Raw genomic sequence first — 22199 nt, 5'->3', positions numbered from 1 at the left:
TCCCACCGCCCGAGTCTTCCACTCCTCCACTTCACCGCGAGACCAACTCCGCCCCCCCCCCCCCCCCCACAAAAGCTCCGTGGTCTGACAGCCGCAATGGTCTCACGACCAGGTTCATCGTCTCAATGTCATCTGAAAAAAAAGCAGTGGTGGCAAAAAGAATCGCCGAATGCTGCCCTGCAGTTGATCGTCCGCTGACTTTTCTGCAGAACGCTGTCCCGCGCCGGCAGATGGCTGATGAGATGGGTCTCGCTAATGATTGTTTTTCCTCCTGATGAAACGCCTCCCCCGCAGTTTCCACCTGGATTCCCGCAAATCAACAGAATCCTGCAGATGGGTGGGTCCGCTACGGATTCAGGTCGAAATGCTCATTGCGGCATTGCCCTCCGTGTCCTGAAGACATGCCTCACGGACCACGAGTGTATTCGTCACCCTCTCCCCCTCTCCCCCTTTCCCCTGGTCTATACGATGCAGGTCACCCTGCAGGATAAGAGACCACGAAGTCTGGCATGGGCCCCCCCAGCATTGAACAAGGTTCCGGCGGCCGAGTATAGAGTTCGAGTTTACACCGTCATCCCGTTCTTAATGTTTTCTTTTTGATTATTTTCTTCAAAAATCCCGCCAATCGAATGGTCGCGGTCCCCGCAAAATATTTTTGCGATTGGAGGATAAACGGGACGAAGCAGTTGTGGGAAATGTACGTGTCCTGTTGAACCCCCCGGAGAACTTCCTTGAATCTCATGGATGCTGAGTGGGACGAGACGTCTCAGGTTTGTGGCGATGAAAAGAGGTCAGTCGAGCAATGAGCTCGAACTTGCAAGAGTTATAAAGTCAGCTGGTGACCTCGGATCAAAGGGAGAGGAACGCAAACACCATCGGCTGCTTCATCTGCAAGACTATCCAACGCCCTGAAAAAAAAACAATCGACAACCAAATCTTTTCGTGATGCGGCCAGCTTTTACTTCACTTTTGGCCGCCTCCTTGGCGCTGGGCGCATTGGCGTCACCCGTCGCTGAGCCGGCCATCACGCAGGCCCCGAGCTTGGCCAAGCGAGCTACCACATGCACTTTCTCCGGTTCCAACGGTGCTGCTTCGGCCAGCAAGTCGCAGACGGCTTGCTCGACTATCGTGCTCTCCAATGTGGCAGTTCCATCTGGCACCACTCTGGACCTGAGCAAACTTGCTGATGATACCACGGTACGGCACGAAGCAATCTCTACAAGCATTTCTCCATTGAGAACCCTCATCTCATGTATCTCTAGGTCATCTTCGAAGGCCAGACTACCTGGGGCTACAAGGAGTGGTCTGGGCCGCTGCTCCAGATTTCTGGCAAGGGAATCACCGTCAAGGGCGCTAGCGGTGCCTATCTGAACCCCGATGGCGCGCGCTGGTGGGATGGCGAAGGCAGCAATGGCGGCAAGACCAAGCCCAAGTTCTTCTACGCTCATGATCTCACCTCATCGACCATCACCGATCTCCACATCCAGAATACTCCCGTTCAAGCTGTCAGCATCAACGGCTGTGACGGTCTGACGATCACCGGCATGACTATTGACGTGAGTCACACCCAGGGATTTGAATGGGGAGGTATGAGCTAATGGTTCGAAATCTCGACAAGAACACTGCCGGTGACTCTGCTGGTGGACATAACACCGACGGATTTGACATTGGAAGCAGTACCAATGTGGTCATCACAGGCGCGAATGTCTATAACCAGGATGATTGCGTGGCGGTCAATTCTGGAACTGTATGTTTTGCCCCGAAAGTTCCCATCGAATAATTCTTGTGGCCAGGCCATTTGCTCATACATTGCACAGGACATCACTTTCAGTGGCGGCACCTGCTCTGGAGGTCATGGACTCTCCATCGGCAGCGTCGGTGGTCGCGATGATAACACCGTCGACACGGTCACCTTTACAAACTCTGTGGTCAAAAATTCGGTGAATGGTTAGTGCACCCCCACCCCCACAGATCATCCCCCGATGGCCTACTAAACTTCAAACCAGGCATTCGCATCAAGGCCAAATCCGGCGAGACCGGCGCAATCAAGGGCGTGACTTACTCGGGCATCACCCTCCAGTCTATTTCCAAGTAAGGAAATCCGGCTTTCTTTCTTTCTTTTACCCCTCGCTGAAACGAGATTCAACGGGCTAACCGGTATTTCTTTCCTCCATAGATACGGAATTCTCATCGAGCAAAACTACAACGGCGGTGACCTTCACGGCGACGCCACCAGCGGCATCCCCATCACCGGCCTAACCGTTAAGAATGTCTCTGGTGTAGGTGCGGTTTCCTCCAGCGGATACGACGTGGTAGTTACCTGTGGATCCTCCGGCTGCTCCAACTGGACTTGGTCCAATGTCCAAGTCACTGGTGGAAAGACCTATGGTAGCTGCACCAATGTTCCCAGTGTGACCAAGTGCTCTTGAGAGAGAGGGGGATGTGTGTCAGCCGTGAGAGTCTTTTTTCTTGTTCTATCTGATTTTAGATCAAGCATCTGAGGAATTAAATGCAAGATTTGAAGAGAGCCAAGATGGAACTGGAACTGGAAGGAAATGTAGTGAGCTTACTGTGTAATTCCTCATGAGACGAGCGTATTCAATCATTGAATTGAAAAGTGGGAGTATCTTTCCAATTATACCCAGTACTTCCGCAGACCATCTCTCAATCAGATCCAGTGGATTTCGGGCCATCCATGTCCCCAGTAATCAATCATCCAGTCTGCACCAATCTGGTGGAAACAGCCGGTGGTGGTAGGTTGACGGGCTCCTACCTAACTTAAGGTCCTAATAAGCTTTCTAGTGTAAGTCAGGTCGAGTGCACCAGTCTAATAGAGGCAGAAGACGTGAAAACTAGGATTTGGAACCAGTCCACAAGAGCATGATAAATTTCCAGATACAGGAAATGAGGAAACCAGAATGAGAATTGTAATAATCCCGCATCATCATTAGGTGCCTAAGTATCTCATTGGTCCCCTGTTTACGATGGTGGAGGCGGGGGGTTTTGTCCTAGTATTAGACATCCATATTGGACCGAGTGGAGGTCTAGCTCCTAGGAGCACTGGTATCTTTGGGTGAGCTCTAGCTCCTAGGTAGGTAGTAATGCAGAATCATGATCAGTTTCATTTTTTAATAAGAGGTTTCCTATTCGGCATGGGAATATAGTGGTTGTATGTAGAGGGACATTGATCAATATTGGCTATATCATTTTTTATTTTTCTGTTTTGTTTTGTTTTACTTTTTTTTTTCTTTCTTTCTTTCTTTTTTTTTTGGTTCTTTTTGATTTGCAGGGAATGTTCAAGAAAGCAAACTGCTTATCTAGATGAATGCTTGCTTCTTCATTTTCTTCACATTTCTTTCATTCTTAAAAGCGGCACCTAAGCCCTGGTTCTGTACCAAAATATGGCGTTTTTACTTCCAGAATCTACCTTGACATATTCTTATGGGCGCCCGTCCACTCCAGGACTCGGAGCCTGGTAGCCTAACTTCAGCGTGGTAATTTCACTCCATAAATTACGCCACTTGATAAAAATAGAAACGAGTTGATTATTTTTCCCTTATATACTAAGAGCAATCGGTGATGTCATTAAGCAAAGGCTGATGTGGGTTCATAAAACATCAGAGCAAATATCACCGCTCCAGGATTAGCTCAAAAGCGACGCGAAGCGATAATTCAGCCCAGGACTTATCAAACTGGATTCGTGAGTGAGCTTTTTTCAGATAGGGTCTCATCTGCAATAGGTGGTTTTTGATTAGATGCAGAAGACCCGAGCACAGAGGCCAAAATGAGACCAACGCCAATGAGCAACTTCCAAAAAAAGTCGTTAGCACATCTAAAGTTTTCACATAGACAACAAAGTGTTTTGATGAAATGAGCATTCCTTACCTGGAAACTGATATGCTGGCGAGCAACCAAGGGCGGTGTAAAAACCGCCAATGCAAAACCTAACCCTTGAGCATAATTCTTCGTGACTGTGCTGGTCATCTGCACGCACTTGGCCACAATGAATCCCCCGAGACTTGGAGCCCCAGATACAAACACGCCAGGGCATCAAACCCGCGGAAGAAATGATCAAAGCGGAACTTTGTCTGCCAGCAAAAGTACACCAGTGCAATGGAGGAACTGTAGGCTGCCAATTGAGCATTACACTGAAAGAGGAGGCCGGACTTTTTCAAGGTCCGCTCAATGCACAGACTGCCCAGGGCAACGCAGATTCCAGCAAGGACCATTGCCATCACTCCACGGACCATGGCTTGGGTCCTGAGTCCCTTGGTATTGATTGCATCAGAGCCAGAGCCCAGCTGGGCGAGCACAATGCCCAGGACCATCATTGCGATGAAAAGCCAGTTGCGCAGTGGATACCTCTGGTGCAGAATGATGCGTGCAAATAAAGGAGTGACGATGGTCTTGAGCTGAGAGAGTACCAGATAAGGGATCAAGTCGAGGTAATGTGCGCCTATGCTTTGAAGGATGGTGGCAGCGGTGAAAAAAAGCGCGGCCGCCGTGGCATCACTGGAGACATTCAGGACCGTCCCTTGAAGTACATTCCGGAAAGAGGCAGTTGTGTCTGACTGCACAATGGCTAAAAAGGATATGAGGAACTTGAGGACCTCGATCAAGATGATGCCCGACAGCGGATCATATCTGTTGGGGTTGGACGCTGGTTGTGACTGAAGAGAATGTTGTAACTAAAAGCGAACGGTCTTAGCACGTGATCATATATCACGCAGTATCTCTCTGAGAGGATGAAAAGGTGAAATGACATACAATGATTGATGCCATGTTTTGCATCACCAGCTGCGAGCGTCATGTTAGCCGATTAGAGGTTTGTAAAGTCGGGTATCACAGAACAGCCGCCATCTCTTACCAGCAGTAACACCAGAAAAGTCCATGATTTCGTGTCCAGAGAGGACCCCGTCACGAACCCCTGCCCTATCGGCAGAAACTGCTTCTCGGCTGACGTGTGCATGGAGGTGGATGCGGAGGCAAGAAGCAGGGCAACTTGTTACATCCGCAACATGTGGGAGTGAAATGGGAAGAAGACTTTGAGCCTTTTTGAGACTCGCTTTCTTACGGAGAACACCGGAGCCCGGCGCTCTTAGGTGCAGATGTTGTTTATGCTTGTGGAATAGTACAGCCTAGACTGAGTGGGTCAGGCCTGTTCACGATGGGAAAGACAGCAGATCGGGCTCAGCGTGGTGTGTTTGGACTTGGTGCGTGACGGTAAGTGTGGAAGTATTGTGCTGTGCGTGGTACCTGGTGGCTCGGATACATAGTAATCTTAGTGTGCTAGTGTATCTGTATGTATGAGGTAGTCACCAGAAGTGAATAGAGGCTCGGATAAGGATTCATGTGGGGTTCGTGGTCAGATGGCAGGATGAGGATCGATGGGAGAGGCATGAAGTGAGTAAGGTTTCTGAACTCATCGGGCGGCCGGATGATGAGCCTTTTGTGTATAGTGGATTGTGGTAATACCATAACATACGGTATATCTGCATTGTACTGTATTATGAGCCGCCGAGGACAGTAGATACGTAATTACACATAACGGGCAATACGAGTCGATCTGTAAAAGGGCAACCCCCCCCCCCACATAGCTGACCCTTCGCAGACACTCTGTCCGTCAAACAAGCTGAACACGAGGCTGAAGCCGCTCAAGACATGGCAGGCCCAGATCACTCACGATCTTTATTAGGATAGATGAGAACACTCATGTGTCACTGATTTATTCTGAGAGATTATGGTTCCTGTGAAGACAAGAGAGGATACTCCCATCATTGGTCATAGGTGCTTCTCTACTATCGGCACTTTGAATTAAATTGCCTATCCACGTCCGCTAAGGTCTATAGATACAGAGTGAATATGTAAATGCTCTTTGAGCTTCTCACCCAGATTTAAAAAAAAATGTGTTTTTTTTTTTCTTTTTCCCCCGTTGACCACCACTAGTCCTAATGCGTCATAGTATTTGTCGAAAGTAAGCCGGCAGCCAAGCTTAGCCAAGACACCCTTAGATGAAACCTAAACTCCGGACGAGGATCCTGATTATTGAATCCTATAGTTTGGTAACACAATACCGCTGGTATTTGGTAAGAAACAGACTTTACACATCCAGACATCGGCCTAGAGTCAAGTATTTCCTTGTTTGATGGCCGACCCCCAATCCATCCTCATCCTACAGCTTGGAAGGCCGATTCCAGTTTAGTGCTGTAGCTCAATGGAGCTTGGCCTTCACTTTCAGGGGGGGCGGAGGGAAAAGTACCTGTCCATGTCTCCGTCGAACTTTCCCAGTCAGTTATTAGCGTGCCTTCCTACCCTGGATCTTCTAGGCGCCCTCCGATCACTCTTTCGGCCAGGCAACAATGCTTGGACCTCGTGATTTTCGCACTTGCACTCGTCGAGTGGTCATGTAGAACTCAATCATCATCTTCCCTCTCCGCATCGCTTCACTCTTGTCTTCTCTCTCGTTTCATTTCACATCCAACCGCAGTCATGGCACGAGGTCGTCTTCGTGTCTGTCTCATCGTGATCAGTCTCTTCGTCCTCGCCTTTCTGGGCGCGTCGTCCATCCAGAGACTGTACCAACTCTTACGACTGCCGTTTGTCTGGTATGGGTCCGCGGTCTATGCCACCATCTCCCAGCAGCACGACCACTTCGACCTCACCTTTGAATCCTATGGGGCGAACTATTCCGTGCAGGATGATGGCTTCCGTCCTCTGATCCCCGCGCGCATGCATCACATTCACCTGGGGCCGAATCCGCCCAAGCCAGAATGGATCGCTGCGCGATCAGACTGCCTCCGACAACACGAGTCGTGGGAGTTTTTCTTGTGGAACGACAACAATGCACCACAATTTGTCGAGGCGAATTACCCACACCTCTACGAGATGTGGAAAAATTACCCTTTTGTGGTACAACGAGTCGATGCCCTTCGGTACATGACTCTCAAGACGTACGGAGGTAGGTTATAGTGGATAGTGACAAGTGCACCACATAAATGCGTGGAGAGAGACAGCTAACAGCGTGTGAACTCACTAGGTGCCGTGTTGGACTTTGATCTGGCCTGCAAACGCTCCATGGAGCCGCTCCGGCGCTTTGAATTTGTGGCTCCTGCGGCGCATCCTGCAGGCTTTTCGATCGGGATGATGTTGGCTTCGCAAAATAACACCTTTGTCAACTCCCTGGTCGAAAGTTTGCCCCGGTTCAACCACGTCTTTCCACTCCTGCCCTATGTGACGGTGATGTTCAGCACCGGCTGTCACTATGCGTCGTATGTGCTCCAACTTTCGATTCGAAAACGAGACGAGGCTTTCCAACGTGGACATGACAATCGATTTGCTAACTTCTCGTCTTTCTAGAACGGTCTTTACATTACAAAAGGAGCGAGCCAAGTACCGCATTCTCTCCGGAACCCTGAACCAGCCAAACCTACACATGCTCAACGGCTACGTCAACACGCCGCTTTTCCGCCACTTGGGATCTTCCTCGTGGCACGCCGGTGACGCCCGCCTTATCCTCAAGCTCAAGAACACCCCACCCAAATACATCGCGCTTGCTGCTGTCATTGCGATTACGGTACTTGCGACATTAATATGTTGCATGTGCTCACTCCGTCACCGGTTGCGATCACGACGAGATGTCGAATCCCTCGCTCGGTCATCACCAAGCAAGTCATCTTGCAAGGATACGTGAGACTGAGCCCCGTTGCTCGAAAATTTTGTTGTTTTTTTTTTTTTTTTTCATTTGCTTATTTGCTTTTGATTTACCCTTGCTGTATGATACCACCATTGGGCCCCTATAGAAAACCTTGGGCCATTGCTTATGTTTTGATCTTATTTTTAGACGAGCAACTCAATAGCGTCTTTTAATCCATTGATACTAATTCCTTGATTGGTGATTGAAAAATGGATTGTCTTGTCATCAGGCTTTGTATATGAAAATGGTACAGGTTTTCTTTTTTTGGGAGGCCGATCATTCTTCTCCCCCATCAAGACACAAAATTACTATTGAATCCGCTCAAGGGTATTGAACCACATGTAACGGCTGATGACCAGGTACAATACTCTGTCCCATGAGTACTGACTCTCATGTTGACCAAATGCCTGTCGAGACTCACAATACGTCTTCCACGAGCTCACCAAGAGAACCCGCTCTTTGGTCATGCCCAGGCTCAACGATCGATCCACAATCTTGGGACTGGTGACTGGCATCAACGGGGCTGTGGCAAGCCTCCACAAGAAGGGGATCGCAGTGGGGATAAGGTCCAGTAATGAGGAGTACTTGCGCAAGAGCCAGGTACTCTCCAGCGCATACGCCGGGGGTGCATCTGGGTGTGTAGTGACATAGTCCCTATTGCGTTCTTCTCGTCAGGGCACAATTCTGCTGGAATCGGAGGAAGATGATTGGGAAACCAGTTCTCAACAAGAGGTTGCAGTGTTGTTTGCCCAGGACTGAAACAAACGTACCTGACACCAGCACTGACTGCTCGATGATTGATATGACCCGAGATTCCTCCCTGATCAAATGTCATGATCTATCAAACTGGTTAACTTGATGGAATCGTATGCTGACGTGGTGAGGGGAGATTTCTTACCAGATCGATATTCCATTTCTCCAGGTATGGCTTGATGATGTTCTCAATCAGTTTCTCATCCCACCATTTCTTGGGGTTATCCTGTAATTCAGGATTGTCCAAGACTATACAGTGGTCCTGAGAAATGCCCAGGGCAGCACAACTGCTGTGGATCTCGGCTTGGCGCTTTTCACCGAGACCATTGAAATTCCCTATCCTCGATGAATTAGGCGATGATCCCTATCTCGTCTCTTTTGGCGGGGGTGGGGGTTGGAGGGACAACAGCAGAAAAAGGAATTCAAAGAGACAATGGTGGTGATGATGATCCAAAGTCCGGCAAGAGATCCACTCACCCGACGAAATCACCAGCAATGAGCGCGTGACATGAGGCTCATGGCGATGATACAAAATACTAGGGCTAAAGAATAGGGTTTCATCATCCGGATGGGCGGTAATCAAGATTGGGCGACGCGCATGTCGAAATGATTCAGGAACGAGACGCGGGTCATCGGCCACACGATAGGCCAGCATGAGATAGAGAAAGAGCACGCATCCTGCAAGCACGCCGATACCGGTGCCGAGGGTAGCTGGCCTGAGTAGTCGGCGCACGAGTCGCTTTACAGGACGTAGCAGGACCATTGTCGGTGGGAAGAACACAAGGGCAAAAAGATCAAAAAAAAAACAAAAGGGAGACCACCAAGACTGGTTGCGAGTTGAAACCAGAGTCACTTGACCTTTGTCCACCTGGACCTTGCGAATTTGAAACGAGTGGGAGAAAGGTCAAGTGCGCGGGCTGAGCCTAACAGTCCACGTTTGAATGGAGACTGCTACTGTGCTGCGTCTGGCCTAGAATCATGTATCCCATAGACTGGTGGTGGGGGTGGTATTGTGTGCAAGGCGGTCGGAGCTGTCCGTACCGCACCCTGACAGAGAGACAGAGTGAGAGGAACCGCCGGAACCAACTCGCAAGTGCATCGCTCTCAATTACCTCGTTCGCTCTCACGCTAAAGTGGTCGTTGACTAAGGGACCATCTTAAGCCTTTTTACCCGTCAGCCGGTTTTTCTTCGCCCGGAGTTCGCTTCAGTAATCTGGCAGCCTGAGTGACTCTCCACTTTTCAGTATGTAATTATGGTGTCTGTGTGTAATTTATCTCGTCCGTTACGTGCTACTCTTACAATACAAATAGTATGTATGAAGTGTGTAATATTTCAGAGGCTGAATGTCCAGGCTGTGAGGCTATCAATTCCAACGGTCAACAAATTCCCGTCAGGAGATTCGAACGCCCGAGTACACGCGTGACACAAGCTGCGAGGCTCCCCTGATCGACGCCCTTTGTGCCACCTCTGCGTCTTTCGTCGCTACACTAGGGTCTCACAGCGCCATTCGGAGCATCTCATTCGCTCAGAGTTCATGAATAGACGTTCTTATATGTCTACTTTGGGTAGCGTCTCATTTTCTCGCCAAAAAAAAAGCACAGATGCCTGACAAGTAGATCAAGTCTCGCAATACAGTTGCCTCGGAACGTCCACCACGGTACTTCAAAAGCAGATATAGTCATGTAAATATTCGCAATAACTTACACCCGTACCGCACTGTATACATGTCTTGAGAATCTGGCTGCCTAGCGTACAATACCCAGCTCCCTTTCCCCTTGATTTTCAGCTCGGAGTTTAGTGCCCAGACCCACCGACATCTCGGCCTCAGAAAGCTTGATCGCCCAATGAAACCAATCAGTGGCTCCCAGTATGGTGATGGCCACTCCCTGGCTCGCCCGGATCGTCTCCAAGCTTAACCTTATCAAGGAAGAGCTCGCTCGCGCATTCGACATGTGGACTCGGACGAATGATTGAACACACAACGTTGGTTGCCTTACTGTGGAAAACTCTTTTTATTTCTTGTCCCCCCGCCGTCTTCTTTTTTCCTTCTTCCAGCTCGGATGCCTAAATTTTCCCATCAAAGCTGCAATAGGACCCTTTTTAGCGAGGCTTTTCAACACCTTGTCTCGTTTGTTGGTTTCTCGGCCGGGTCGTCCCCCCCCCCCCTCAACTCTATCGATGGTTCTATTGATGGGAGTATTCAATCCCTCGAAAAAAATGCGATAGTTCAAGAGAATATCGGAACGTGGTAGCCTTGCAAGACAAACTTGTCGAATCATTGAGAAAAGTTTGGGATCGCATGATCGGAAATCCGAACCACCAATCTTCAGGGGCGTTTAGAGTTTTGTTACTGCAACACCGACCGAATCCTTGCCAATTCACCCATACAACCGGAACACATGTAAGATCGAATTTCAACGAAGATCGAGACTCAATAGATTTCCAAGCCCGGTGGATTCCAGAGCACCCCGCGGGGGAGGGGACTTTTGGATATGCGACAGGATATCCCAATTGAATGTACTAGATTGTGGTAGACATGTGATGAGTGTATCCTTGTCTGCGATCTGCGCGTAATATTGTACTTCAGTGTGTATTATACATGTGTACTGTATGTATGTAGCAAAAGTACTAGAAATACATTACATACCGCAAATAACAATCCACATAGCTACCTGATCTCAAGACCCACAATGCAGTCACCAAATGGATCTACCCTGCGCCGTCATCCTTGGCCGCGGGATTTTTTTTTTCTTCTCTTGTTGCAAACTATTGAGCAAACATTGTTTTTTTTTGACTTTCCTCCAGGGCGCTTTCGCCTGAATTGGTATTAGCGCAATGCCCGTGAAAAGCCCCAATCATATCCTCACTGGTCTCAGGTCTAGCGGCTCTGAGAAAGAATCAGAGTCACGTTGCATACAAAAATAGATAGATGGTTTAATTACCGGCAGATGACCGGGGGGAGGGGGTGTTTCTCTAAGCCTGTTCAGGGCTATTGCCGTTTTGAGTGGGGGATATGGACATGAACATATAATTGGAACTTGGCGTCGAGGATCGTACGATGTGGTGGATGTGGGGGCCGTCAGGCTCGTGTCGGCTATGGCGACGATAGAGTAGATTTACGATCCAACGGATTTGACAATTATCGCGGCGTATTATTAGTTAACGGTGTGCAAAAGACTTCGCAGAGCATGAGCTGTTCAGACACGACAAATCTTATCATTATAACACTGTACACGCCGGTGAATCCAGCCTCGAACACAAGACTTAGTGCAAGCCGGCAGGAATCGGAACAGGCTCAAATCCATCCTGATCAGGCCTCCTATTTCCAACCAGAACTTCCAGTCCACGGCGTCCGCAGAAACCATCGTTTCCTGCCTCGCGTTCCACTGTTTGAACCTGTCCCGACTGGGCCTCCCCGTCACCTGGAATCCACATGGCATCTCGGAACTTCTGGCCGATGACCTCGGTGCGGCGAGGATTGTAGTGAGGCATTCCCACGAGATGATTCAGAATGTTGTGCGGCAGCGAATAGAGCTTCTCGAAGCGACGAGTCGTCCACAGCCATGAATGACTTCGTGCTCCGTATGCTACCCGCACAAAGGGATTCATGTAAGATCCTGAACGTTGAGACTGATCGGGCCCTGCTTCGGCACTTTGCACATCCGCATGGACAATGCAACACTCTGAAGCATCCCAGAACATCTCAGAGTCGGCGCGGAACCGCACAGGTGAAGGGCCCTGGAAATAGGCCGCGTCAAAGGCGACCATGCCACCCCAGCAACTGCGGACGCGAACAGCATCTTTCCCCTCGAGGACGTCGCGACGACTCTGTCCCGCTCCAGCGGTGGTGAACCAGGGAAAGAAAGGTAGACCAACGCCAAACCCGTCGTAGTCACGGGTGGCGTACGAGTCGTAGAACTTGAAGGGGTTGCTAAAGTCCACGGCACATGCGGCGCGGTACTGCGCCACGCCGTTGGCATCGGCATTGGTGCAGAACAACAGCTGGAGTACTTCAACCGGATCGAAAATCACGTCGTTGAGATAGAGAAGCTTGTCGTATTTCATGTTCGCGGCGTCGAGGGGCCGCAAAGCACGGTTGCGAACTTCGGCCAGGTAGTCGATGCGTCTGATGCGTTTCTCTCCGCCGGGAATCGTCACGCGCGGTAGATCTCCCAGACTGAGTCCTGGCTCGGAGAAAATTGTGTTGTTGCAGGTGACTTGATCTGCAAGAACATGGAGGGCATCTTCACCGGCCTTTCCACTATTGTTCTCATATATGCTGAGAAAGACGTTCTGCTCTCCCAGCAATTCGATCAGTTGAAGGAGAGCCTGACCCCATCGTCCGCTGGCGATCTTGCCTTGCGGATCAAAAAGAACGGCAGCGATGAAAACTTTCTGGTTTTGAACATTGCCGCGGCCGTGAGTTTCACTACTCTGGACCTGGTGTCGAAGGGTCTCGTAGTGTGGTGGTGGACGAGTGTAAGATGGCCAGAATAGCCCTGTCAGGCAGATGAGAGCAATGATCACACCAGCCAGAGTATGTAAGAAGCATATAAATCCACTTCTGTGTCTAGATCTCCCTCGAAAAACCATAAAAACCAGGGATGTGAAGTGGATCACGCCGCTCAGCAGCAGAGTCAACGGCCTCCTTATCCATCGAAGGATGAAGGGGTAACTGGGTTGCTCATAGACTGGGTGGCTTTTGTTCTGCCAGCCGATGAGTGGTTCGGCATCAAGCTCATATTCATCTGACTGGAAACTTGAGGGCATTTTTCTTGCCTCGTTGTCGTCTTTTCACCTTCTGCCTGATTCGAGGATGGTAGAGTCAAGCCGATCACGTGGGGCTTCTTGAAATACCGCAGACAAAAGTGTGGGTATGGGAACTCCGGTATTTTTGCATCCAGAGCCTCCAGACCCATGACCATCGCACAATTCAAACCTAAATGATCCTGGCTCTCTGGTTGAACACAACCATGAGATAGAAGTTGGAGATCAAAGATGGACGTGGGAATTTCATGACACTAAAATCACCATGTCATCTCTCCTTACATTCCAGGCGGCGGACATTCTCGATCAAGTGGTTTTTTTTGGAAATACCATGTGGCCTAAGGTGTCTCTTATCTTCCGACCACCGAATGAGGCTCCTATTGTGTGCAATGTACTACGCAGGGTGTAAGGTGTCCATCGTTTCAATCTTCTATCCTTATTAACTGCTCTTTTGCGGGAAGTATAATTCTTCGCAACTGACTGCCGTGGGTATTCTCTTCGTATCATGATGAGCAATGGGGGCCTCACCCCTATATGATCCAATTGTGAGGCACTTTGGACCAATCTCTGCACAGCCCGAAGACAGTGCGACAAAATTTTCCGTATTCCACGTAAATGCTTGATGATCTCCATGATCCCTGTGCATGATGTGTCAATCGGGCAGAAGGATCCGTCAGGGGTTTGGATCCCATATTGCCGTATCGACCTCTGCCAGGGCTGTTGTATATACGAGTCAGAATGAGATGAAAATACTCGCCGCAACGAAGGACAGAACATACCTGAAGCCAGTGATCGGTAGGACCAACACATCCCCGACGAGTTTGCTCAATCCTCCATCATCCAAGCCCGTCAGTGCGTTCCACCTCAGGCCATGCTTGTCTGCCAGCCATGACTGAACGGAGTCCGTAAAGGCGGCCGGGCCCGTCAGATTCAAAGTGTCGATTGAGTAGAGATCTGCCTGCGCGGTCGCCGTGTTCAGTTGTCCGTCGTGCGCGTCAGAAACCACCTTCATCATGACCAGCAAACGATCCATGAAGATTTGCAGGACGGGGTGGCCGGGAGCCCAAGCAAAGGACCACTGCGTCAACTGAATAGGGTATTGATACCCCATGCGCCAGTAATCATCGCTCTCGGGACGACAATCGGCCTCCAGGCCGACTATGGCGCGCACTGGCTCATTTGAGCTGTACGTCTTGCCCGTGCTCACATCCCGCCATGGTTGGATATCGGTTGGGCCAATCCACTCTGCCGGTGGCTTTGTTGGCTCCGTATCCATATCACCATACTGCAATCCTTCATTAGCCTCATCGATGCATGTTCACGACCGAGGAGTGTTGTTTTTTTTTCCATGAGGAAAGAGTAGAAAGACATACAACGCCGCCGATCCATTTGGAGACAAGGACGCGAAACACATCTGATCGCTCCACATTGTTTGGGAGAGCATAGAACCAGCCTTCGATTTCGGGTTCGAAATGCCGCATGAATTGAGCAATCCCCTCATCGTCCCATAGGAAGTAAGCCATGTTGCCGTGATCCAGACCGGCGAGCCAGGTCTCTGTACTTCTTTGAAAGGTCTCTGGCCATTGCTCTGGATAGGTATTCTTCCATGTCTGATGGAGAATCAGCGGAATGGCCGAATGTGGTATCTGTCTGTCTGGCACGCGACGAGATACGTTGAGAGCCAGGGTGGCCGCCTCGACAATATTCTGGACTGATGGAGGATCATGTTCCTCAATCCAGCTAGGTGGAACATACCACGCTGGGGAAGGAATGAGTTAGTACACCGCGCTTGAAGAGGGGGATATTCCTTCCTCGGTCGATCAGATAAGGAAAATGCAAAGAAGTCCCACCTCCACCGCTGCCTCTCTGATTCGACACGTATTTCGTCAGAAGCGTGCTGGTTGATTTGACTGCCGTTGTTCCTGAGGTGCTTCCCACTCGAGTGTGAAAGTGCCACAAGAAAAAGAGCGCCAATAGGACGAAGACCACCGATGCTTGTCGCCGGAGGTGTCGGCGAGATGCCATACTGTGCTGACTGCCCGAGTGCGACTGTCCCTGTCCAAGTGTCAAAACATAGCCCTCAGGATAGTCAGAGAGCCCGCACACACTTTTCCAGCTCGGAGACTACTTTTGAAATTTGCGAATAATTTGGGGACAAACATTCACCACAGCGCCCAAAGAGGCTGTTCAAATGAGGACTAGTTGAAGGGGGGGGGGGGGGCCAAACATGACCGCCTCTTCCTGCAGCAGCGAGCAGGTCTCCACTTTTGGTGGGAACTATTACAATACGGTCATTCATACGTATGTCCGAGCCTGCGCCGGTCTGGTAACACCAACATGACATCCATTAACGCAATACATACCTCATACTCAAATACATCAGGAACATGTACAGCCGCGTGTAAAATTGGCTAGCAACACATTTCACGCAACAAATCTGTCAACCACAAACACGATTGGTCTGACTCTAATTGTCCTCCACTTTTGGTTCACTGACCTGGCGGTGTACCCTGTTACCCTTTGGACTACTTTTTGCCAACAGCCGACCGTTGGCTGGAGCAGCAAAACATCACACGAGGCTCTCAGAGTGTCGCAGATCATCATATCTTCATACAACACCAAACACCAAAAACCAGGGTCTCGAACCCTGGTCTTTGGCCCCATTACTCAGGGGCTGCATGCAGCCATGCAGATACAAGGATGTCAGGCCAGGATAGACGGTTTCGCGTCCCAGGAGGAGCGCCCCGGGGCAATTTTGACAACGATTTGTGATTGATCGGCTCCTTTCTTTGATGTCTCGTCTGCAGCGATGAGTCTGCATCACCGAGCTAACATCCGATACCGGGGTCATTTGACTCTGAAGCATAAACTTGCCTCATTTTCAGGGTCAGATCTAGGCAGCCGGGAGGTCTCAGAAGATGTCGCTTCCCCTGTGGTACTCGATAGTGGAATGGACATCGAGGAGACCTTCTATCCAGATGGGACCCTCATTCCGCCGTCGGTAGGTATGGATGCCAGTGGAGTAAAAAACGTCCCGTGCTGCGGTCGGCTTCAAACTACCCCTGTGGCTTAGTTCTAACAAGGTAAGGTGGATCTGGCGAATCTTGATCGGCCTACATGGAAAAGTGGTTCTAATTCTATACTACATATACTGCCGTGTATGCAGATGAGTCACTTGAAATCAGGCAATTATAAGCGGAACTAATCATTTCAGCGGTCTGCAAAACGTGCACTGAGGCATGGATGCCAGCACACGCCAGCTGAATCGGGGCGTCGATCATTCGAGTTAGTTTGTCTTGGCATCTCACCGTGCAGGGGGAGCTGACTCTGGGTAAAACGGTATTTTACTGTGATACCAACAGGTGTATGGAAGCTCTCAGCTTCGCCATACAGTATCATGTCCTGTTGAAAAGTAACTGATGAAACTTGACTTACCGAGGAGGTGAATTTTTGAGCCGCGATAACTTTATCGTCCAGATCATCGCCAAGACGGGCTTGTTTATTAGGATGAATTACATAAAGCTTGCTCCTTTTGTAGTCAGGAAGGGAAATGGTATGCTCAGAAAAAAGGCATAGCTCAAAATAGAGGTCGCAAGGGTTTTCCGTTGAAGAAGAACCCTTGGAGGGAGAATCGTATATCGGTAAAAGAGTCTACTGGTGAGGATCAAAGATGTTGATATATGTAGTTTGAGAAGATCCGCTACACCTTGAATTGAATCACGCTGCTTCGGGTCTAGAAGACTGGCCTCTGAGGATTCGGAGTGTAGTCCGGCTAGAACCGATCGATTCTTCGCGGTTTGATTGAACGTAATCATGATTACTTTGATGAATGCTATTCTGTGCTTTGCTTGCAACGATTTAGTTTCAGTCATGTGTTCCGTTGTTTGACTAACAGATGATAGAAGAACAAAACTAGATACACTTGAGGGAATGCGGCTCTGCACATCGAAGTGACGGGTTGGAAGGTATTCAGATTACGGCAAAGATGGCATTTTATAGATAGCTCATACTAGAAATAACGCTGTACCCAGAAAAAAGAAATCTGAAATTAAGTCTGATATATGTACAAGAAGCCCTGACTAGGAGCAGGAACCACAGTGATTCCATTTAGGAAAAGACCCTGATTCTGGACGAGTCATTTGAACTTAAAATCTCCACTACGCCTATGAAAAAGCCATGATATGATACCTTGAGAGTTCCACACTCAGTGGATGGGCCGAGCCGTCTCGTGGGTCTCTTTTGGGGACTGAAGGGGTCCAGCAAGGTCACTCTGGTGGATATTAACATTGCATATGTCTCACTGAGAAGTTTAGTCTAATCACGACTAGCTTAGTTGTTCAGCTACTAGTGCAAAACCTTGTTTTTTTCTTGCTTTTTCATTATTTTCATTTTCCCTTATTTCTTTCTTTCTTTTTCTTTTCTGTCTTGTAGACCTTCTAGCTAGATTGACTGCAGCCTGTGTGATATCTTTCCTTTAGTATCTCAACTCGTACAGAGCACAGACAAGAAAACAAGTAACTGAATGGATCGTATCTTTCAATGATCACATCGAGATATCAAATTTGTGCCGGTCGTTCTTTTCAAAAAGATGCAATTCACTAGAATAATCGGGAGAATAATCCTGATACAAGGACGAAAACCTTCTTGCCAGGCTCTCGGTCTCGATAATCAAGGGCAAAATATCCGATAAAGCAAGAATAATTGATGAGAAGCCAGTGATATCAAGACCAGGATCATTTTTGAACCTGATCTTAACTCACAGCAGAGCCGAGTCCAGCACGAATTTCCATAATTTGGTTCATTCTCATTCTTTCCCCCACCCCATTTCTACACTGTATTTTCGTTGAGTTCTTCCCCACCCATTTGATTTTCGATTCATCACCACGATTCGGCATAGTATTTCGGATTTCATCAAAAATGATGCCTTTCAAGTCCGAGAATAACATGTCAGTCTGAAAGCTCGTCTCGTTATACTTGCAGCTCAAGAGGAAATCATTCCATACAACTATGTCTCCGAGGTCATGTAGTGTCCCTCGGAGTCTCTCTATCTTATATTTTCTTATTTCTGTCATTATTATTTTTTTTTTTCAAATTCCCCGTAAAATAAAGTCTGCTCATATCACGCTCGTACAAAACCGGGCCTTGCGTGGAATATGTTTGCAGTACCTATCAGACCTGTTTGACTGTGGTTCGAAGAAGTGGAAGCTGGCCTTTTTCTGTGAGCTGGAGCGACAACTCTACTGAGCTCAGCTATAAAGGTCACACGTTTACTACATATATATTATGAGAGTGAAGTCGATCATATTGGCTGATATCATGTACAAGTAAACTTACGTTCAATTTCATCAGGAATAGGATTTTTCAGAAACCATATACAGCAATCATGTATATTCATGGTCAGCGCTTGGCGATTCCACAGAAACTAATTGAATATCGAGATGCGATACCTAGGGAGCTGAAATCTTTTGAAATCAGAATAGTAATAGTAATAAAAAACGCAATTATCTCCCAGCAGACTATATCCCCCCTTCTGCCCCATCGATCATTCGAGGGGTAATCGTGCGTACATTCTCTCCACCATAAGCTAAACAGGTACGAACTGTTCGCGACCCGGATCGACGGCAAAATGATCAATCCCTTGTATCAAAGTAGATCAAGCTCAACATTGGAATGATATCGAGATGAAGAGATGACGATATTGCTCGACCGGTCAGAAAGATAGTATAATCAATTTCCGGATTTACAAAAAGGAAAAAAAAACTTAATAAGATCTCTCTTCGTACAGGTATTTCCAATTATACTTCTAGAACTCTCGTGCTGATCTGTAGATGGGAGGGGAAAATGTATGTTCGAATACCTAGATTGGTCGGATTGATTTGAATGATGATGTACCTAGTGTCATGGCGATTGTTCTGGAGATTGTCTTTCCTGCCCTTGTTGGTACGGGAGTAAAGTAGGTGGTTGATAGGCTTCAAGTAGCGTTAGCGGTAGGCATCATCAGGGCGATGTTGATTGCTTAACAGCTGCCGTTGGGGTCGTGAGAGAATCTGCTGCCCTGGCGGTTGCGGTATTTTCGGTGTGGGCAGTTACCTTTACAGGTGGGCAGCTATATCGAACAGCAGATAAGCCTTTGCGAGTCTGTCAAGGCACACGGACATGCTGTTTCTCACGACAGACTGATTATTGGAGGACATGGACACTTAGAAAAAAGTGGTGGACAAAAGGGGTAGAGTATATAAATTGTCGAGCACAAATAGTACTGATTCGATTAATGTGCTGAGCTCGGGGGTTGTGCTTGTACTCTGTGTCAAAGACAACATTGTACCTGACTCTAAAGTGTGGGGGGAATTGATCGGTGAAGTATCGAGGACTTGACTTGAAAAGTCTTGCACCGCTGGAAGTACGAGGTAGAAAAGTACGATTTTGATGAGGACAGCAATACTTGCTCGTGACTGTGGAGCAGGGTTTCAGGAACGGAGAATTTACTGGAGATATTCATATGGGTTGGAATAAGGTCAACACGGCCGATGCTCGAGCATCGCCGCGGGTTATATATGCTCTCTTCGACTTGTACGCGACACTGCACAACAAAAAATTTGAATCGTAAGGTTTGCTCATTATTTCGTCAACCGAATGATCAGTAAAGATAAACGATATAAAGATTTTATCAGAGGCCATGGTTCCAACACCATGGCGGGGACAAGATGCGGCGGCATTGGAGCCCCCAAATCACAAGAAAACCACAGAATCTCTGGGTCCAAAATACACCTCCAAACAAGAAAACGCACAGCATAAACGTGGGAGGGGAGGAACATGACGAGATTCGATCTTAACAAGCCGAGTCTGGAGAAAGTAAAAAGAATTTATATCAGAGGGAGACGGGGACCATGAGAGAGAATGGAGAGAACAAGAGAGGAGGGAGAGAGAGAGGGAGGGAGAGAGAAGAAAAGCATCGAGCCACAATTATTCCTCCACGAGGAGAAAGTTACTCCACAGCGGAGCCGTGGGGAGAGTGCTTCTTGGGATCCCACTTGAACTTGAAATCCTCGCCCAACTCCTTCTTGATGGCGGCCTTGACGGCGTCGTAGACGTGGTCAAAGACACCAAAGTTGGCGGGGTTGTTCTCGTCGTTGCCCTTGCCCTGGAAGACACCGGTGCGGACCAAGCAGGTGTTCCAGCCGTAGAGGTTTCCACCGATAATGTCGGACTGGGGGTTGTCACCGATCATGTAAATGTTCTCGGGCAGACGCTTCTCGCCGTGAATCTCCTCCATCCAGGACTTGATGACCTCGTCCGCCACGATGTAGGTGGCGCGCTCGGGCTTACCGTAGACGATACGCTCGAGGTCCCGGCCGGTGAGGGCCTTGTACTGGGCTTCCAGGGCCACGCGGAAGGCACCCAGGTGCAGACGTGGGGGGCCCTTGTGCTCGGTGGGGCAGAGCAGATCACCCTGGGAGAAGTAGATGGGAATGTGGCCGGCGACGGCGTCGCGGGCTGCCGGGTTCTTGGCGCGGGTGAGGAGCTTGCCGTTGGCACTCAGGAGCAGATCCAGGATGATCTGGAACTCGGTCGACTGGTCGTGCGACTCGGCGAAGCACATGATGGCGTCAAACTTGAACTTGGAGAAGTCGCGAGGCTTGGCGAGCTTCTGCTCTTCCTCGGTGAACTTGCGGCAGGGAGAGATGGTGGGGTCCCAAGCCAGGATATCCTTGGGGTGAATGACGTTCTTGAATCCGTAGTGCTCGGCGACCTCGCGGACCTTGAAGCCCTCACCACCGCACACCAGGACGTTCTCGTAGTACTCGGCGAGGGCCTGCATGGGGGTGTGGGACTGGATGAACTGGTCGGTGGAGATGGGCACTCCGAGCACTTCGGAGAGCTGGGCGCAGCGAGCTTCTTCCGTCTTACCACCACCGTTGGTGAGGAGAATGTAGGGGAATTGAATGCCTGGACACTGTTAGTGGCTTGCTTTTCGGTCTGCAAATACACATCTCTCGTCCAACCATGCCATCGTCATGGATCATCAGAAAGGGAAGAGGGGGGGGGGGGGGGGGGGGGGGGGGGGGGGAATGTCCCAACTTACCCAACTCGTTGTCACCGTTCAGCATCTTCAAACACGCCTGAGCCTCCGCGATGGCATTGTTACCGTGTGCCAGCACACCGTCAATGTCGAAACAGAAGCACATGTTCTTGACCTTCTTGACCTTCTCCTTCTCCTGATCCTGCAGCTCGGATGCCAGAATGTTGCGCACATGGCTGGTGGGCTTGCCGACGACGGAAAGGCGAGAGGACTTGCGGGGCTCCCGGGGAATGGGCAGTGAGACACCAAAGGAATTGCGTGAGCCCCGGCGGTCCTTCATGGAGGGGGACAGACTCAATCGCTGCATGTGAGTATCGCTGATGGAGCTCCGGGTGGCCGGCACCTCAATGGTCTGGCCGGAAGCACCGGTCACCTCAATCACTGAGCCGTGGCCCTGTTCGCTGGGGCCGGGGATCTCAGCGGGCACCTCATTGGGAGCGACGTCCTGAGGAGCGGTGTCGGCTCCGTTGGGAGCACCGGGAGAAGTCATTCTGAGGGAGAGAGTGATGCAGATGGAGATGAAGGGCTAGGTTTCTATTCAGAGGGAAGACGAATGCTGATGGGAGGCAATGGGAAGCACAGGAGATTGTTTTGCAAAGGATAGGGGGAAAAAAGAAAGTTGGGAGGAGGTGAAGTAGAAGAGGAGGTTTCGTAGGTCGTAGTCGGAGGAAGTCGCGGCGGAACTAAGTGACCGAGTCGTCTCGCGAGGGCCACGAGCAGGGAATGAAAAAAAGAAAAGTGAAAATTCCAGAAAGAAGCAGGTCCCACTGATCGCAAAAGTGCTCTGGAGAGGGAAGAGCAGGAGGAAAGTGTAAAAGGATGCAGTGATGCAAAGGACAGCCAGACTTGGAGGGGATCATTAAGTCATTATATTCTCGAGAACCGGGCTGGTTGAGGGCTGCCGA

The 22199-nt window shown here is 49.4% G+C and overlaps 8 protein-coding genes across 8 annotated transcripts; 2 read left to right on the top strand and 6 right to left on the bottom strand.

Annotated features, from left to right (window-relative positions):
- Positions 1 to 945: 945 nt before the first annotated feature.
- Positions 946 to 2429, top strand: POX_f08259 (Endopolygalacturonase; the record flags this gene model as incomplete). Its single annotated transcript, XM_050117036.1, has 6 exons — positions 946 to 1197; positions 1263 to 1556; positions 1619 to 1747; positions 1818 to 1947; positions 2007 to 2091; positions 2177 to 2429. 6 exons carry the CDS (start codon positions 946 to 948, stop codon positions 2427 to 2429), a joined length of 1143 nt encoding a protein of 380 aa, XP_049967175.1.
- A 1258-nt stretch (positions 2430 to 3687) lies between these two features.
- Positions 3688 to 4969, bottom strand: POX_f08258 (uncharacterized protein; the record flags this gene model as incomplete). Its single annotated transcript, XM_050117035.1, has 5 exons — positions 3688 to 3807; positions 3886 to 3971; positions 4040 to 4688; positions 4768 to 4797; positions 4868 to 4969. The coding sequence occupies 5 exons, from the start codon at positions 4967 to 4969 to the stop codon at positions 3688 to 3690; spliced, it is 987 nt and encodes a 328-aa protein (XP_049967174.1).
- Positions 4970 to 6489: 1520 nt separating this feature from the next.
- POX_f08257 (uncharacterized protein) lies at positions 6490 to 7690 on the top strand (the record flags this gene model as incomplete). Its single annotated transcript, XM_050117034.1, has 3 exons — positions 6490 to 6958; positions 7037 to 7268; positions 7357 to 7690. 3 exons carry the CDS (start codon positions 6490 to 6492, stop codon positions 7688 to 7690), a joined length of 1035 nt encoding a protein of 344 aa, XP_049967173.1.
- Positions 7691 to 8001: 311 nt separating this feature from the next.
- On the bottom strand, positions 8002 to 9209 carry POX_f08256 (uncharacterized protein; the record flags this gene model as incomplete). Its single annotated transcript, XM_050117033.1, has 4 exons — positions 8002 to 8347; positions 8464 to 8531; positions 8592 to 8782; positions 8924 to 9209. The coding sequence occupies 4 exons, from the start codon at positions 9207 to 9209 to the stop codon at positions 8002 to 8004; spliced, it is 891 nt and encodes a 296-aa protein (XP_049967172.1).
- Positions 9210 to 11711: 2502 nt separating this feature from the next.
- Positions 11712 to 13217, bottom strand: POX_f08255 (uncharacterized protein; the record flags this gene model as incomplete). Its single annotated transcript, XM_050117032.1, has 1 exon — positions 11712 to 13217. The coding sequence occupies one exon, from the start codon at positions 13215 to 13217 to the stop codon at positions 11712 to 11714; it is 1506 nt and encodes a 501-aa protein (XP_049967171.1).
- Positions 13218 to 13744: 527 nt separating this feature from the next.
- Positions 13745 to 15239, bottom strand: POX_f08254 (uncharacterized protein; the record flags this gene model as incomplete). Its single annotated transcript, XM_050117031.1, has 4 exons — positions 13745 to 13931; positions 13994 to 14499; positions 14588 to 14973; positions 15065 to 15239. The coding sequence occupies 4 exons, from the start codon at positions 15237 to 15239 to the stop codon at positions 13745 to 13747; spliced, it is 1254 nt and encodes a 417-aa protein (XP_049967170.1).
- A 583-nt stretch (positions 15240 to 15822) lies between these two features.
- Positions 15823 to 16080, bottom strand: POX_f08253 (uncharacterized protein; the record flags this gene model as incomplete). The annotated part of the gene is made up of 1 exon (XM_050117030.1): positions 15823 to 16080. One exon carries the CDS (start codon positions 16078 to 16080, stop codon positions 15823 to 15825), a length of 258 nt encoding a protein of 85 aa, XP_049967169.1.
- A 4119-nt stretch (positions 16081 to 20199) lies between these two features.
- POX_f08252 (uncharacterized protein) lies at positions 20200 to 21784 on the bottom strand (the record flags this gene model as incomplete). The annotated part of the gene is made up of 2 exons (XM_050117029.1): positions 20200 to 21161; positions 21298 to 21784. 2 exons carry the CDS (start codon positions 21782 to 21784, stop codon positions 20200 to 20202), a joined length of 1449 nt encoding a protein of 482 aa, XP_049967168.1.
- Between the last annotated feature and the right edge of the window lie 415 nt (positions 21785 to 22199).

The sequence above is a fragment of the Penicillium oxalicum genome, chromosome VI, assembly GCF_001723175.1.
Source record: "Penicillium oxalicum strain HP7-1 chromosome VI, whole genome shotgun sequence".
Classification (NCBI taxonomy): domain Eukaryota; kingdom Fungi; phylum Ascomycota; class Eurotiomycetes; order Eurotiales; family Aspergillaceae; genus Penicillium; species Penicillium oxalicum.
The sequence above is the reverse complement of the archived record's forward strand: the minus strand, read 5'-3'. Positions and strand labels throughout refer to the sequence as shown.